The 13616-nt window shown below is 44.4% G+C and overlaps 1 protein-coding gene across 1 annotated transcript in view; it reads right to left on the bottom strand.

The window, feature by feature from the left end:
• The window catches only part of fras1 (Fraser extracellular matrix complex subunit 1), a gene marked incomplete at its 5' end in the record, with an annotated part of 133067 nt that overhangs the window by 37128 nt on the left and 82323 nt on the right, over nt 1-13616 (bottom strand). Inside the window, 9 exon segments of the mRNA XM_083673255.1 lie at nt 2233-2480; nt 2792-2920; nt 3222-3353; nt 6664-6696; nt 7497-7634; nt 8317-8431; nt 8944-9060; nt 10294-10469; nt 10676-10835. Of these exon segments, the coding sequence (XP_083529381.1) occupies nt 2233-2480; nt 2792-2920; nt 3222-3353; nt 6664-6696; nt 7497-7634; nt 8317-8431; nt 8944-9060; nt 10294-10469; nt 10676-10835 (1248 nt within the window).

Genomic DNA, 13616 nt, shown 5'->3' with positions numbered 1-13616 from the left:
TGAAAGAGATGAAGGAGAAGATAGACTCTCCGGGGACGAAGAACACACAGGCCCTAGCAGTACAGAAAGTGTCCGAGGACATGCTGACCCAGGCCAAGGCTTGCCTGTGTGGGTGGGAGAGAAGCATCAAGGAGGCAGAAGAACGATGGGTGCTGCAGATCAAAGAGAGAGAAAGAGATTGAATCTCTGGAGAAAGAAAGGAAGCAGTTCCTCACAGCCCAGCTAATGGCAGAACAAAGACAGACCCAGGCTAACATTAGCCTGTTAGATATGGCCATGACATCAAGAAATATCCACAGAATATAGTCCAGAAAATGAAAGCAAAAAAATGAGAGCTGAGGATTTTCTTTTTCTTTATTTTTTTCTTTGTTCCGATTTTTCCTCCACTTTTATTTTTTACTTAAAGGTGCAATATGTAGCTTTTTCCCTTTGAAAATGTCACTAAATAACCATAATCATTACTTTTGATGCATTGGCAGATTTGAGCATTTTAGCTGCATTACTTCAATGTTAACTCTCCTTACTTCACATAATGTCACATAATGTGTTCCCTATGCTGCCATTGCCAGAGGAACTGCAAGTTTTACTTGAATAGGAAAGATAGGAAGTGGAACGGTTATCCTAAAAGGACTGTGATATCATCTGTACACAGGAGAGTAAAAGGACCTCCCTAGTCAGCATCCCATTGACAGCCAGACTGACCTTAACTTTAACCAAACCCTAAAGAGTACAAGAAAGGGTTCTATTTAACATTCATGTGATGATGTAAAAAGAAAACTCCCAATACAACATTACACTTCTATGTTTACAATAATCTAACAAAGTAGACCAGCATTTAAGTCATCCTGGAGACTGCTGCACAAAAACATGATGTCAAAATGGTAACCCACGCTGCATACCCTACAGAGAGAGGCTAACATTACTAAAGGATAAATACTCTGAATAAAACAATGTTATCTGCCTACATTATACTGAACATTTCCAGAATATATTTAAATTAGGGCTGGGACGGTCATGGAACGTCTAATTGTCATGCAAATAAGTGTTAACCATTCAGCGGTCATAGCCATTCGATGATGACAGGGGTGTCTCTAAATGTATTTAACTCCCTGATGCTAGCAAGCTACCTACTAGCATAAACATGCCAGGAAAGTCAGTGTTAGCATCATCACTAATTGTGAGTAGCTAGCTTGCCAGCTAAAGCATCGTAACCTAGCAACTAGAGTCACTTTTTTCCTACTTCTATCCACTTTGAAGTCAAGGGGGCTACTTGTACTTGTAGACATGTCCCTGAACCCTTCATTCACACAGCAAGTGATTTTATCTTTTATTCTTCCAGTTGGCACAATCTAGGTGTGAGGTGGATTAGCCCATCCAGCATTTGGTATATAGCTGAAGTCGCCACGAAAATGTCCATCAAAAAGGGATGGTTAGTATTCTATTTGACATAACGTCAGGGAACTACAGGTCGGAAACTCTGAGCTCGAGGATGACCCCTTGAGTTGGCCACTTGTAATTACAAGTTGTAGGGCTGTTCAAATTGATTTTTCCCATGCGGAGCTCGTATTTCTGAGTTTCCGACTTGTCTTGAACGACCCATTATACAACGAGCAAAGTGATGCTGTATGTGGCTGATATGAAAGTGAACTGTGTATGCGGGTGATCAGATCAGCTAGATGCAGGCAAGCCAGTGTGCAAGGCAGTATTAAATGTGTCACTGTCACCTTGATTACTCCACTGTAACTCTCCTGTGCACCTGCATTATAACTTTCATTTGTAGGATAAGTTGTAGCAACCTCTTGATGGGTATAGGGTGGGCAAATTCGAATATCATGCCCGAGGTGGGTACTGTATGTAAATCGATGTTACATTGAGCAGGGTGAACGGAATATGAATGACAGTTATCCAATATGCTGTAATAGAAATAAGGCCAAGCTCATGAAAAAAGATTTGTCCTGCCTAATCTTGAATGGCACCAGCTGCCACAGGGCTTCACCAGGTCAAATTACCCAAATATGAAAGATTTGTTTTCTGCTGTTTCCCATGACTCTTTATGCAAAAATCCAGCCTTGTCTGCTCTCCCTCCGACACTAGTTTTTGATGGGTGTGAGTTAAAAGAGGTTTATTTGTCGTCAGTGAGACCTGCTCATGTAATGACCTGCTCGTGTGTACAATAACACTTTTTATTTTTTTTACAATTTAAAAAAATAAATGTTTTACCCTCCCACTCACCGTGTAGGCCAGGTGTGTCCGTCTGAAGATGGTGCTGCTCTTCTCAGGCACCTCCAGGGAGAGGAGTGCTTCCGGGTCGCGCCTGGGCCCATCACCTCCGACCCCCAGCACCAGCACCTGCACGGTGGCTGTCGCCATGGAGATGCCGTCGGTGACAGAGAAGGTGATGGCGTCCTCTTCGTTGGAGAGGCCAGTGTGCTCGTACTGAAGCACGTTCCTGGTGACGTCACTGAACGAGAACGTGTCACCTGGTGAAAGAGCGACAAGAACGTTATCATTCAATCGAATACGAGAGAGAGCTACAGATTGAGAGAGAGAGAGAGAGAGAGTGATTGGTCAATATACGTATACTAACCACAAATGGGATTACTTAAATCGTTTTTAGTACATGATAGTATGTTGTATTTATCATCTGTAATGTTGCACATTATGTTTACCTAAAACAGGGTAAAGAACATGTCTAATTCCATGTAGGGTGATCAGTTCCATCTGGATGCATACTGTACACACCTGTGTGTATGTTTGAGTGACTTTGTATGTGTGCTGCGACTATACTCACCGTTTATCATCTCTGTCTGTGTGTCAAAGTCCATCTTGACCAGGGATCCATGAACTGGTCCTTCCACCAGCTCAAACTCCAGCTCATCTGGAGCTGTGTCTGCATCAGCCACAGCCAACTGCTGCCCACCTGCCCACACACACACACACACACACACACACGTCAACAAACTTATAGTACACTACCTACAGCGGCAAACTGACAGAGCAGCAACCAGTCTGTGTGGAATTATACCAATATTATAATTCTTCTGTATGATAATTTAGTATCAACATACTGTAGTTGTATATCAATGTGTGTTTTGTACATAAGACATTTGTGAACTAATAATAATGTACTGTACAGTATAAAATACACAATGAATGACCAACATTTTCATAGATCTCCATTTGTGATTGAGAGAGGAAGGTGGCTGGGGGGGGGTCCTTACCTATGGGGGTTCTTCCCCCCATGCTGACCTCCAGTACTGGGTCCAGGATCTGGAACACAGGGGGCTGCTGGTGGTTGGCCAACAGATGGATGGCAAAGTCCAGCTCCGGAGTGGTGTGTTCTCCATCAGACACTGTGACAAACAGACAAATACACATATACATTTATACACACACACTGTATATACACACTATGTGTGTATGCACACAAACAGACACACGAATGCGTGCGCACACACACACACACACATACATACACACACATGTACACACACACACACACAAACGTTTTTGGCTAATTAGTGTCTTAGCTCCCTGGAGAGGAACGTTTTAAGGGGCACTTTGGGGAAATTAAAAACAACATTTGGTTCAATCAGTTTTAATTCACTGTAATTTCTCATCAATCCTAGAGATCATCCATACTGTGCTGTAATATACACACTTCATGGGGGATGAGTGGAGTAGATTTCCATTCATGCCTTGACAGGCTTTGTCAGCCTTTAAACGACTTTCACATCGATGTTTGAAAAGGTTTCATTTAATTTCAGTTGGGGCTGTGGTGACTACCACATTGATATTTTGAAAAAAAAAAGCATAAGGACATTTCAAGAGGATACATGCATGATAGCTGCGGTAATGAAGGTCGGTGAGGAAGAAGAGATGTGAAGAGACGCCATGAAACAATGGAACAAGATGGACAGAACCCTGAAACCTCTACCACCAAGTGACTACATCTAAATGTTCTCATGTGAAGACAACGTGACGATCTTTCAGGCCAGGCAGTGTTACAGTCCACCTCAACACAGTCTATATGTGTACTTTATGTTCTATCCAGTGTGTGCAACCATCTGTGCAACTGGCTTACGTATAACACCATGTTAATGGGAGCGACGATGTAAAGGGAGTCAGTGTTGTAGGGTGTGTGTGTGTGTGTGTGTGTGTGTGTGTGTGTGTGTGTGTGTGTGTGTGTGTGTGTGTGTGTGTGTGCGTGTCCGTGTGTGTGTTAGTGAGTTAGTATCTGTGTGTTATGCGAGGATATGCCCTTAGGCTTACAGAAAACAAAAAAGCACTTTGGTAAATGTTTCAAAACATATAGGACCACTTTCCATCCACTGAACTAGTAATCCATGGTACCTCTTGCACCACATAACACCTGCATATAGAATGGAGATAATGGAGAAGACATGTATCTTGAGGTCAAAACAACCACAGTGACAGCTGAACACATACGTTCATCTATAAGAGGTGTGCATCGAGGATAGTGACCCGACACCATGTTAAAACCAGTGGAGTGTGTCACGGTTGACCCAGCGTATGAGACTGGAGAATCCCCAGTGTAGGGTGATACGCTTTTCTCATCACGCCTTCAAATTGATTTCAGTGGAGTTTTGAGGAACATGCGGCATATTTTTTTTTATGATATATATACGTGTGTGTGTGTGTGTGTGTGTGTGTGTGTGTGTGTGTGTGTGTGTGTGCGCCCGTAAGTTATACAGCGGTTTTCGCCGAACATAGATTGCCTGAGACCTGAGTGAGTGAGTGTGTGTGTGTGTGTGTGTGTGTGTGTGTGTGTGTGCCCGTAAGTTATACAGCGGTTTTCGCCGAACATAGATTGCCTGAGACCTGAGTGAGTGTGTGTGTGTGTGTGTGTGTGTGTGTGTGTGTGTGCGCCCGTAAGTTATACAGCGGTTTTCGCCGAACACAGTTTTGAGGAACATGCGGCATATTTTTTCTGATGATATATATACGTGTGTGTGTGTGTGTGTGTGTGTGTGTGTGTGCGCCCGTAAGTTATACAGCGGTTTTCGCCGAACATAGATTGCCTGAGACCTGAGTGAGTGAGTGAGTGTGTGTGTGTGTGTTTGTGTGTGTGTGTGCGCCCGTAAGTTATACAGCGGTTTTCGCCGAACACAGTTTTGAGGAACATGCGGCATATTTTTTCTGATGATATATATACGTGTGTGTGTGTGTGTGTGTGTGTGTGTGTGTGTGTGTGTGTGCGCCCGTAAGTTATACAGCGGTTTTCGCCGAACACAGTTTTGAGGAACATGCGGCATATTTTTTCTGATGATATATATACGTGTGTGTGTGTGTGTGTGTGTGTGTGTGTGTGTGTGTGTGTGTGTGTGTGCGTGTCCGTGTGTGTGTTAGTGAGTTAGTATCTGCGTGTTATGCGAGGATATGCCCTTAGGCTTACAGAAAACAAAAAAGCACTTTGGTAAATGTTTCAAAACATATAGGACCACTTTCCATCCACTGAACTAGTAATCCATGGTACCTCTTGCACCACATAACACCTGCATATAGAATGGAGATAATGGAGAAGACATGTATCTTGAGGTCAAAACAACCACAGTGACAGCTGAATACATACGTTCATCTATAAGAGGTGTGCATCGAGGATAGTGACCCGACACCATGTTAAAACCAGTGGAGTGTGTCACAGTTGAACCAGCGTATGAGACTGGAGAATCCCCAGTGTAGGGTGATACGCTTTTCTCATCACGCCTTCAAAATGATTTCAGTGGAGTTTTGAGGAACATGCGGCATATTTTTTTTGATGATATATATACGTGTGTGTGTGTGTGTGTGTGTGTGTGTGTGTGTGCGCCCGTAAGTTATACAGCGGTTTTCGCCGAACATAGATTGCCTGAGACCTGAGTGAGTGTGTGTGTGTGTGTGTGTGTGTGTGTGTGTGTGTGTGTGTGTGTGTGTGTGTGTGTGCGCGCGCCCGTAAGTTATACAGCGGTTTTCGCCGAACACAGTTTTGAGGAACATGCGGCATATTGTTTCTGATGATATATATACGTGTGTGTGTGTGTGTGTGTGTGTGTGTGTGTGTGTGTGTGAGTGTGTGTGTGTGTGTGTGTGTGTGTGTGTGTGTGTGTGTGCGCCCGTAAGTTATACAGCGGTTTTCGCCGAACACAGTTTTGAGGAACATGCGGCATATTTTTTCTGATGATATATATACGTGTGTGTGTGTGTGTGTGTGTGTGTGTGTGTGTGTGTGTGTGTGCGCCCATAAGTTATACACCGGTTTTCGCCGAACACAGATTGCCTGAGACCTGAGTGAGTGAGTGTGTGTGTGTGTGTGTGTGCGCGCGTGCGTGCGTGTGTCTGCGTGTGCTCCCTGTTTGAATGTACCATTAAAGCCGGACAGCCACAGCACAAGAAAGAGAGGGAGGAAAATTCATATCTCTCCATTCCAGACCCCTTAAATAAACCCTGTGGACAGAGCGATAGACAGCACGCTCGAGGAGGTGAACACCCAGTCAAGTGGGTGAATGAAGTCAGAGAATGGGGTGAAGAGAGGGATGAAATAAAGGGAGGGTAGAGGAGGGGAACAATCAGGATTGAGAGAGAGGAAAGGTGGAGGGGAGGAGGAGGGGGTATGATTGTTCCCGTACTCCTCTAAAGCCACAGCCATAGATGTATTATATATACCTGTGAAATAGATATTCAGCGACTCTGGCAGACCTGTGGGGAGTAAAACACTGTTATAAGATGACTGAAACTGCTGCTGTAAGGTCAATTTACACTTGACGAATGTCTCTACTAGCCTTTTAAGGACAGTTTCCTGCACAGAGACCTTTACCCAGGTCCAGCGTTATTTGGTTACATATACTGGAGGGTGGAATCCTCACACATGAAACTATGGCATTTGCCTAAGTCTTGCATTGACGTCAATGGAAAATGTGTGCAATGATTCGAGTTAAGCTCGTGGATCTCAAGTTAGGATTCTACCCATAGCCATTCCAGCTGTGGTCAATACACGGTTTATCCCTGTTCATCAAATCACATTTTTAGTTCTTGATTATTCCAGAAAGAATTACAGTATGTAGGCCGGCTCCTGGATGTATGAATTAAAATTATTTTTATTCATCTTTATCGACCTATCTAACCTTACCGTCAACTGAGAAAGCTATGTGCTAATTCATTCAAAACATCACATTCCAGTGAGCTGTTAAGAGACACTGTGAAATCTGAACTGAGCCAAAACTTTGCCCTTACTTCGAACATACATTACATCACGAACAGTGCAACTGGCTTACGTGGAACACCATGTTAATAGGAGGGACTATGTCAAGGGAGTCAGTGTTGTATGTGTGTGTGTGTGTGTGGGTGAATGGATGTGTGTGTGTAAGTCTGTGTGTGTGTTTGTGTGTGTGGGTGGGTGAGTGAATGGATGTGTGGGTGTAAGTCTGTGTGTGTGTAAGTCTGTGTGTGTGTGTGTGTGTGTGTGTGTGTGTATGTGTGTGTGTGTGTGTGTGTCTCACCAATGAAGGAGTACTGATACAGCTCTTGGAGGTGGGAGGGGGCTTGGGGGGGTCTGTAGAGGATCTTTCCCTTGTTGATGTCTGCCTGTGTGAAAAAGGACACCGGCGTATAGGGTCTGTCACGATGTTCAACAGCACCTGGAACACAGTAGCACGATGAGTCATTTGTTATGGTTTGTTTATATTTCATGAAATCAATGTAACATCCTCAGCAGGTGGTATTGTAAAATTACCATAATGTAGCTAGCAACAGTATTTTACATAATTTAATGCCTGAGACAAACAAAACTACACGACAGAATTTAATGTAGTTCAAAATGTAATATTGATATGTATGACATTTAAATCAGGTATACTAAGGTACACTATAGAAGTTGATTTTCATTTTTACCTCAGATTTTGCCTTTTGCCTGAGTGTTGACTCTCTGGTTATCATACTCCTATGATATAATATTAATAAATCTCTAGCCTCATTAAACCAGACAATCCTTACTTTTAAGCTATCAAACTTCTAGGCTGATGCTCTAGGCGGATGCTCTTGGATATGGGGAGGTGTGCCCCTTTTTGTGCAATGAGGTTTTGTGCATTTCTGGACATTATTCCCCACAAATAAGTGGACCCCTTTTGGCTCAAGAGCACCCCCAGTGGCAACATCTTCTATAATGTCAGTTTAATTTCTGAATGCCATTCCTAATCAGGTTTCAGCCATAACTCTACAGTGGCATGGTTTCTTCTCCTTCTCCTTTCTCTGAGAGTGTGCTGTAGTTGATATGTCTGCTTCCCCCCAGGGCCATATCAGTGTGATAGCGGTGTAGATTACCTTGTCCCTGTGGTAAGGGCTTGGTGATGTTGTAGACAAGCTTCTCACTGGGTGTCTCCGTATCCACAAAGGATAGAGCTGTTGGTGTTATCACAGTCACACGATCTTCCAGCGCCTGCATGGAGACACACACACACATACACACACACACGGTCGCACATACATACGCACACACACATACACACAAAGAAGGCACACACACACACACACACACACACACACACACGTGCACGCACACAGACACACAGACACACACACACACACATACACAGAAGGCGCACACACACCAAGGTGAGAACAGAGATTGAGAAACAACATTGAACAATGACTGTATGATAGAAAGCAGGATAAACAAAATATGAAACATTGTACCGTACGATAAAACACAATGATCTCAAAGACGTACAGTACCAGCATTCACATCGATGAAGCATTCGCACGGATACAACAGCACACACACACACACACACACACACACACACACACACACACACACACACACACACACACTATACTAAACACTATAACAGCCAATTAAACACATCCTTCAGGCATGCATGATCATGCACATAAATATCATACAGTACAAGCTCTAACTCCTGTTTGGCAGTTCTGTTTGTCCCTCACCGTCATCTGTAGGTCACAGTTGGGTGAGAGCTGAGGGAATCCTGGGATTTGGGGCAGCACTCCAATGGTGAAGGTCTGGGCATCACTGAGTGTGTCCGGTGAGCCCTCATTGGACACCTAAACCATAGAGGTCATTTTATCACCAATCATCATCCCCCATTTCAACTCTCATCAAATACACCACAATATTTCCTTCATAAGTAATGCACCACTTGATATACTTTGTATACCGATAATTGCTTTTTATTGATTGTCACATTAATGTTTTAACTGCAGAAGTGCCTGTGCATGTTGCCACTGATCCAAAAGCTTATGAAAAAGTGCTGAATTACTTCCAAAAGTACTTACTTATACAAGTATTTTGGAATGTGGCACACTGCATTAGGTAATGCTTGGAGAGGCAAAACCATGCCATGTTCAGCTGCCAAATTCTGCCACAATAAGCTTTTATCCAACAGTAACACCATAATTATAACACTACCAATTCGACAAGTCGCCACACATGTCAATAAAACAGCAAATAAAACCAATAGCAATTAAAAAACATGGCATTTTGACAATGAGCTAACTGTTCAGCCACCTAAACCCGTCCATCGGAACACGATACAGTTTGATGATGATATATCAGAGGATTTCAGTTTTGACAGGTTATGCCTCACATCAAAAAATGATGAGGCATGTTGCGGGTGTCATTTGAATTTCATAACGCATAATCATAAACCCATTCTACTTAGTGGATGGAACAAACATTGCGGGAGCGCATTCAAATGACTAGGAGTGGTGTTTGTCTTGGCGGCTAGCGCATCCAGTTCTGCCAAGGAGCAATTAAGGACTGGGCGAATGATGCTTCACACGCGTCCCATTTGTCATGACATAAACGCTGTGTTTATTTCACCAGGATAATCCAGGATTAAATGCTAATTTGTGAGCAATTTGTTCCTATTTACACCAATGGGCTTTTCTGATAAGATTTAATTTTTCTCGTGATGAGTCATACTTATACTGAGGGATTGGACTAGCTCTGGGATTGGAAGGCTCAGGAGGAGGGGAAAGGAGGAGCAAAGGGAGAGATAAAAGGGAGGGGAAGAGGAATGGGGGCGATAGGGGAGAGGGAAAAGGTGTTTGGAGAAAAAGAACTGTGGAGCGAGAGAGGGGGAAAAAAGAAAGGAGGGAGGGGAGAGAGGGGAAGGGGGATAGGGGCACAAAATGAGAGGAAAAGAGGAGGAGAAGGAAAAGAAAACAAACAAAAGGAGCAAATCACAAAAGAGAGACCATTCGCGCATTCTGCCTGCAGCAGCTGGTGCTCAGTCCAAGGCTGGCAGTGGCGGGCAGTGCGGGCACAGCACTCACCTGGAACTGGAAGGTGTCGCTGTGTGCCCCTACGCCAAAGTGGCGGTACCACACAATGCCCTCATTCACGTCCTGCTGAGTGAAGGAGCTGGTGGGCGTGGAGCTCCTGTCCTCGGGAGAGGGGTGCCAACCCTCCACCGGGCCATCGGCTGGCATGGCCACCAACACCACCTCACCTGGGGGGAGGGAGGGAGAGAGGGGGGGGAAGGTGACAGGGAAGAGTGAGAAACAAGGGATTGATGAAAGGAAAGAGGAGGAGAAAGGGCAAGGAATTTAATTGAAAACGGCAGGTGGGAGAAATATTCCTAAAAATTCATATCATTAATAGCTGAACACTGCATAATGAGAAAAAAAAGAGGAGCAATTTAAAAAGCCTATGTACCGTATTGAGGGCTTCCGTTGGAGGGGACTATGGTGTACAGGATCTCTTCATCACTGGCCCCCTTATATTCAGCCTTGAGGTACTTCTTACCCAGCCTCACCATGCCCCCCTCTCTCACCCAGGTCATGGGCACCGACAGAACATGAGGAAAGTAGGCGTTCTGTACAACCAGAACACACACACACACACACACACACACACACACACACACACACACACACACACACACACACACACACACACAGACACACACACACACACACACACACACACACACACACACAATGAGTTACAATACACCTTTGATACAATACAATATAAAATAATGTATTGAGGGACATGCACAATCCTTTTCACACAACCTAAGACCTAAGACCTCCATGAAAAATGTCAAAATGTCAAAATGTCAGAATCTCCCTGAAAACAACCCCAACTTCAAGCTCAGTCTGGCATTCTCAGCAGGTCATAATGACGGCAAATAGATATGTGTGGGGTAGCAGAGTTGGAGAAATTTGCCAGAAAAGATAATAACCAAGCCCATCTCTGGCCCGGGGTGAGAAAATCATAGCATATTGTAGTAGCGTATTAGCAGCGGTGGGAAAGCTCAGAGTCAGCAACCAGATAGTATAGGCCTGCTTTTCTGAAGAACACTGGAACACAGGAGGACAAAATCAATCATTAAAGACAACCATCAAGGTCAACTCAAGAACAAGGATCAAAACTATGATGATTCGCTTTCAGGAATATACCTTGGCTTCACTCCACTCCAAAATCCAAACCAATCTTGGGGCCTTGATGTATAGATGTCGCACTGGGGGTAATTTGTTCAGCACACTGAGCTTCACACAATCTCACCAGGCTCAGAGCCAGCCAACGGGGGGTAAGGGATTGAAAAAGAAGAAGAGAGGAGGAGAGTTTTTGGCCGGTGTCCACAAAAGACCAAATCATACTGTATGAGATAGACGGGGAACTGAGAAAGAATCTATAAAACACTGGGCTGTTAAAGTGATGTGATGCTAATGCAATTGTAATGACACTGTCATTCCTCATTTTTTAATAACTCATCGGAGAGAAAATGGAGTCCGCAGGGTGAGCTAGCCTGTCACAGCTGTAGAGGAGGGGCAGACTCAGAGTGAATACTACAGCAATGTCACAGTGGCTCCAATTTAGCAGAAATTAAAAATGGCCGCTATTACGTCCCAAATGACTCAGCAAATCTCGAAAGTAAGTAGTCGCTACAGATTTGAAGGTGATTTTAAATCAAGATTGAAGACCCAATCCACAGTTATCATAGTCTCCGTCATAAACGTGATAATTTACTGCAGAAACCACATTTTTTCGATAAATGCTAAAAACAGGTGTGCAAAATTCCATGACAGGACAGGACCAACCTAAAAGTACAGTTATAAACATAATAAACCACCTAGCCTCCCTTGATATCAAATAACAAGCTTAGCAATTGGTCCTTTGAGCCTGCCGGCCAATCAAAATCCATAATTCCCACACACTGCCGGGGAACAAAATAAACCAAAAGTCCGTACAGAGACCCTCAACAAGTTCTTCCCAAAATGTACTGTAACTGAAAGCCAAAGGTCCCTTTTCTTCCCGGGAGGCAACAATGCTGACCGCAGAAAGGCCTGAGTCCTCTCTGGAGAAAAGCCATCCATCACTAGGTCATTAAAGGCTAGTTACTCTCCTCGCCTCAGTGATCCGTCTTTCTGGAGCCCTTTTGTTTTCCGGGCACAGCTTGGCACCACTGCCAGCTGTTAGGGTGGCGAGGTAAAGAGTTGAGAGAGTGAGTGCCAAACATGGTAATGGCAGAGTGAAGTGTGATGAAACGTGAGAAGAGATTGACACAGTGTGTGCACTCTTCGCTGCCGCTGGAGGCGTTGATTTAGAGGGGAGTGGTGCATCTCAATAATTGAAAGTTTTAGGAGGGTCTGCTTCCTGTGTGCTGATCTGACGAGACAGGATGAGTTGAAAGCAATGTGTAGGAAAGTTAGCTGGGGATTTAGCTTTCACCTGTCCAGTCCACTCAGATCAGATTAGGCGAAATGGGAGGAGAGTAGAAGCGGAAGCCACTCCTGACTATTGATATATGCACCCGAAATCGTCCTCATATATCAAGAGGCTTCGGTTCGCATTATGTCTGGTGTCTATCCCCAGTCTTATATCTAGTGCATTGCTTTGACAGAATGCAACATCAGGAGGTTTTACAGGGAATGAATATGGGAGAGAGGAAACAGGAATATTGATTTACAGTGACGGAGAAGAAGAGAGGACGGTCTGAATTACATGACTTGTCTGATGTCGGTCAATGCTAGTTTACAACGTCTGCACAATGGCTGCCTGTTGAACTGCATTTAAATAAAAGTGTGTGTGTGTGTGTGTGTGTGTGTGTGTGTGTGTGTGTGTGTGTGTGTGTGTGTGTGTGTGTGTTGGGGAATTGTGTGTTTGTATATGTCTACATGCGTAGAAGTGTGATAATGTGAGTGTGTGTGTGTGTGTGTGTGTATGTGTGTGTGTGTGTGTGTGTGTGTTTTGTGTGTGCATGTGCGTGTGTGTGTGTTTGTCTATATTATCCTGTACTTGTGTGTGTCTTGTGTGTGTATGTAACATGATCCAGGCCCTGGGACCTCCCCAGAGAGAGGTGAGAGATGCAGGCAGGCAGGCAAGCAGGCAGGTGGAGGGTCTGTGGGGGGGGGGGGGTAGACAAGATGCCTGCAGGGGACACAGCCTGGGAGTGTAGCCTGGATATGTCTTGTCTTTCTGCTGCTATCTGTCTAGACATCTCCCCCAATAGAGGCAGGTCCTGCCTTGTTCCACTGGGGGTTGATAATGAGGGGGGTCGGGGGGGGGGGGGGTTGCCAATCGCAGGTCATGCCAAACGAGACACAAGAGGCTCCTCTCTCACGGTGGCCTCTCTCTGTGTTATTGTCAG

This window comes from Argentina silus (genome assembly GCF_951799395.1).
Source record: "Argentina silus genome assembly, chromosome: 7".
Taxonomy (NCBI): Eukaryota; Metazoa; Chordata; class Actinopteri; order Argentiniformes; family Argentinidae; genus Argentina; species Argentina silus.
The sequence above is the reverse complement of the archived record's forward strand: the minus strand, read 5'-3'. Positions and strand labels throughout refer to the sequence as shown.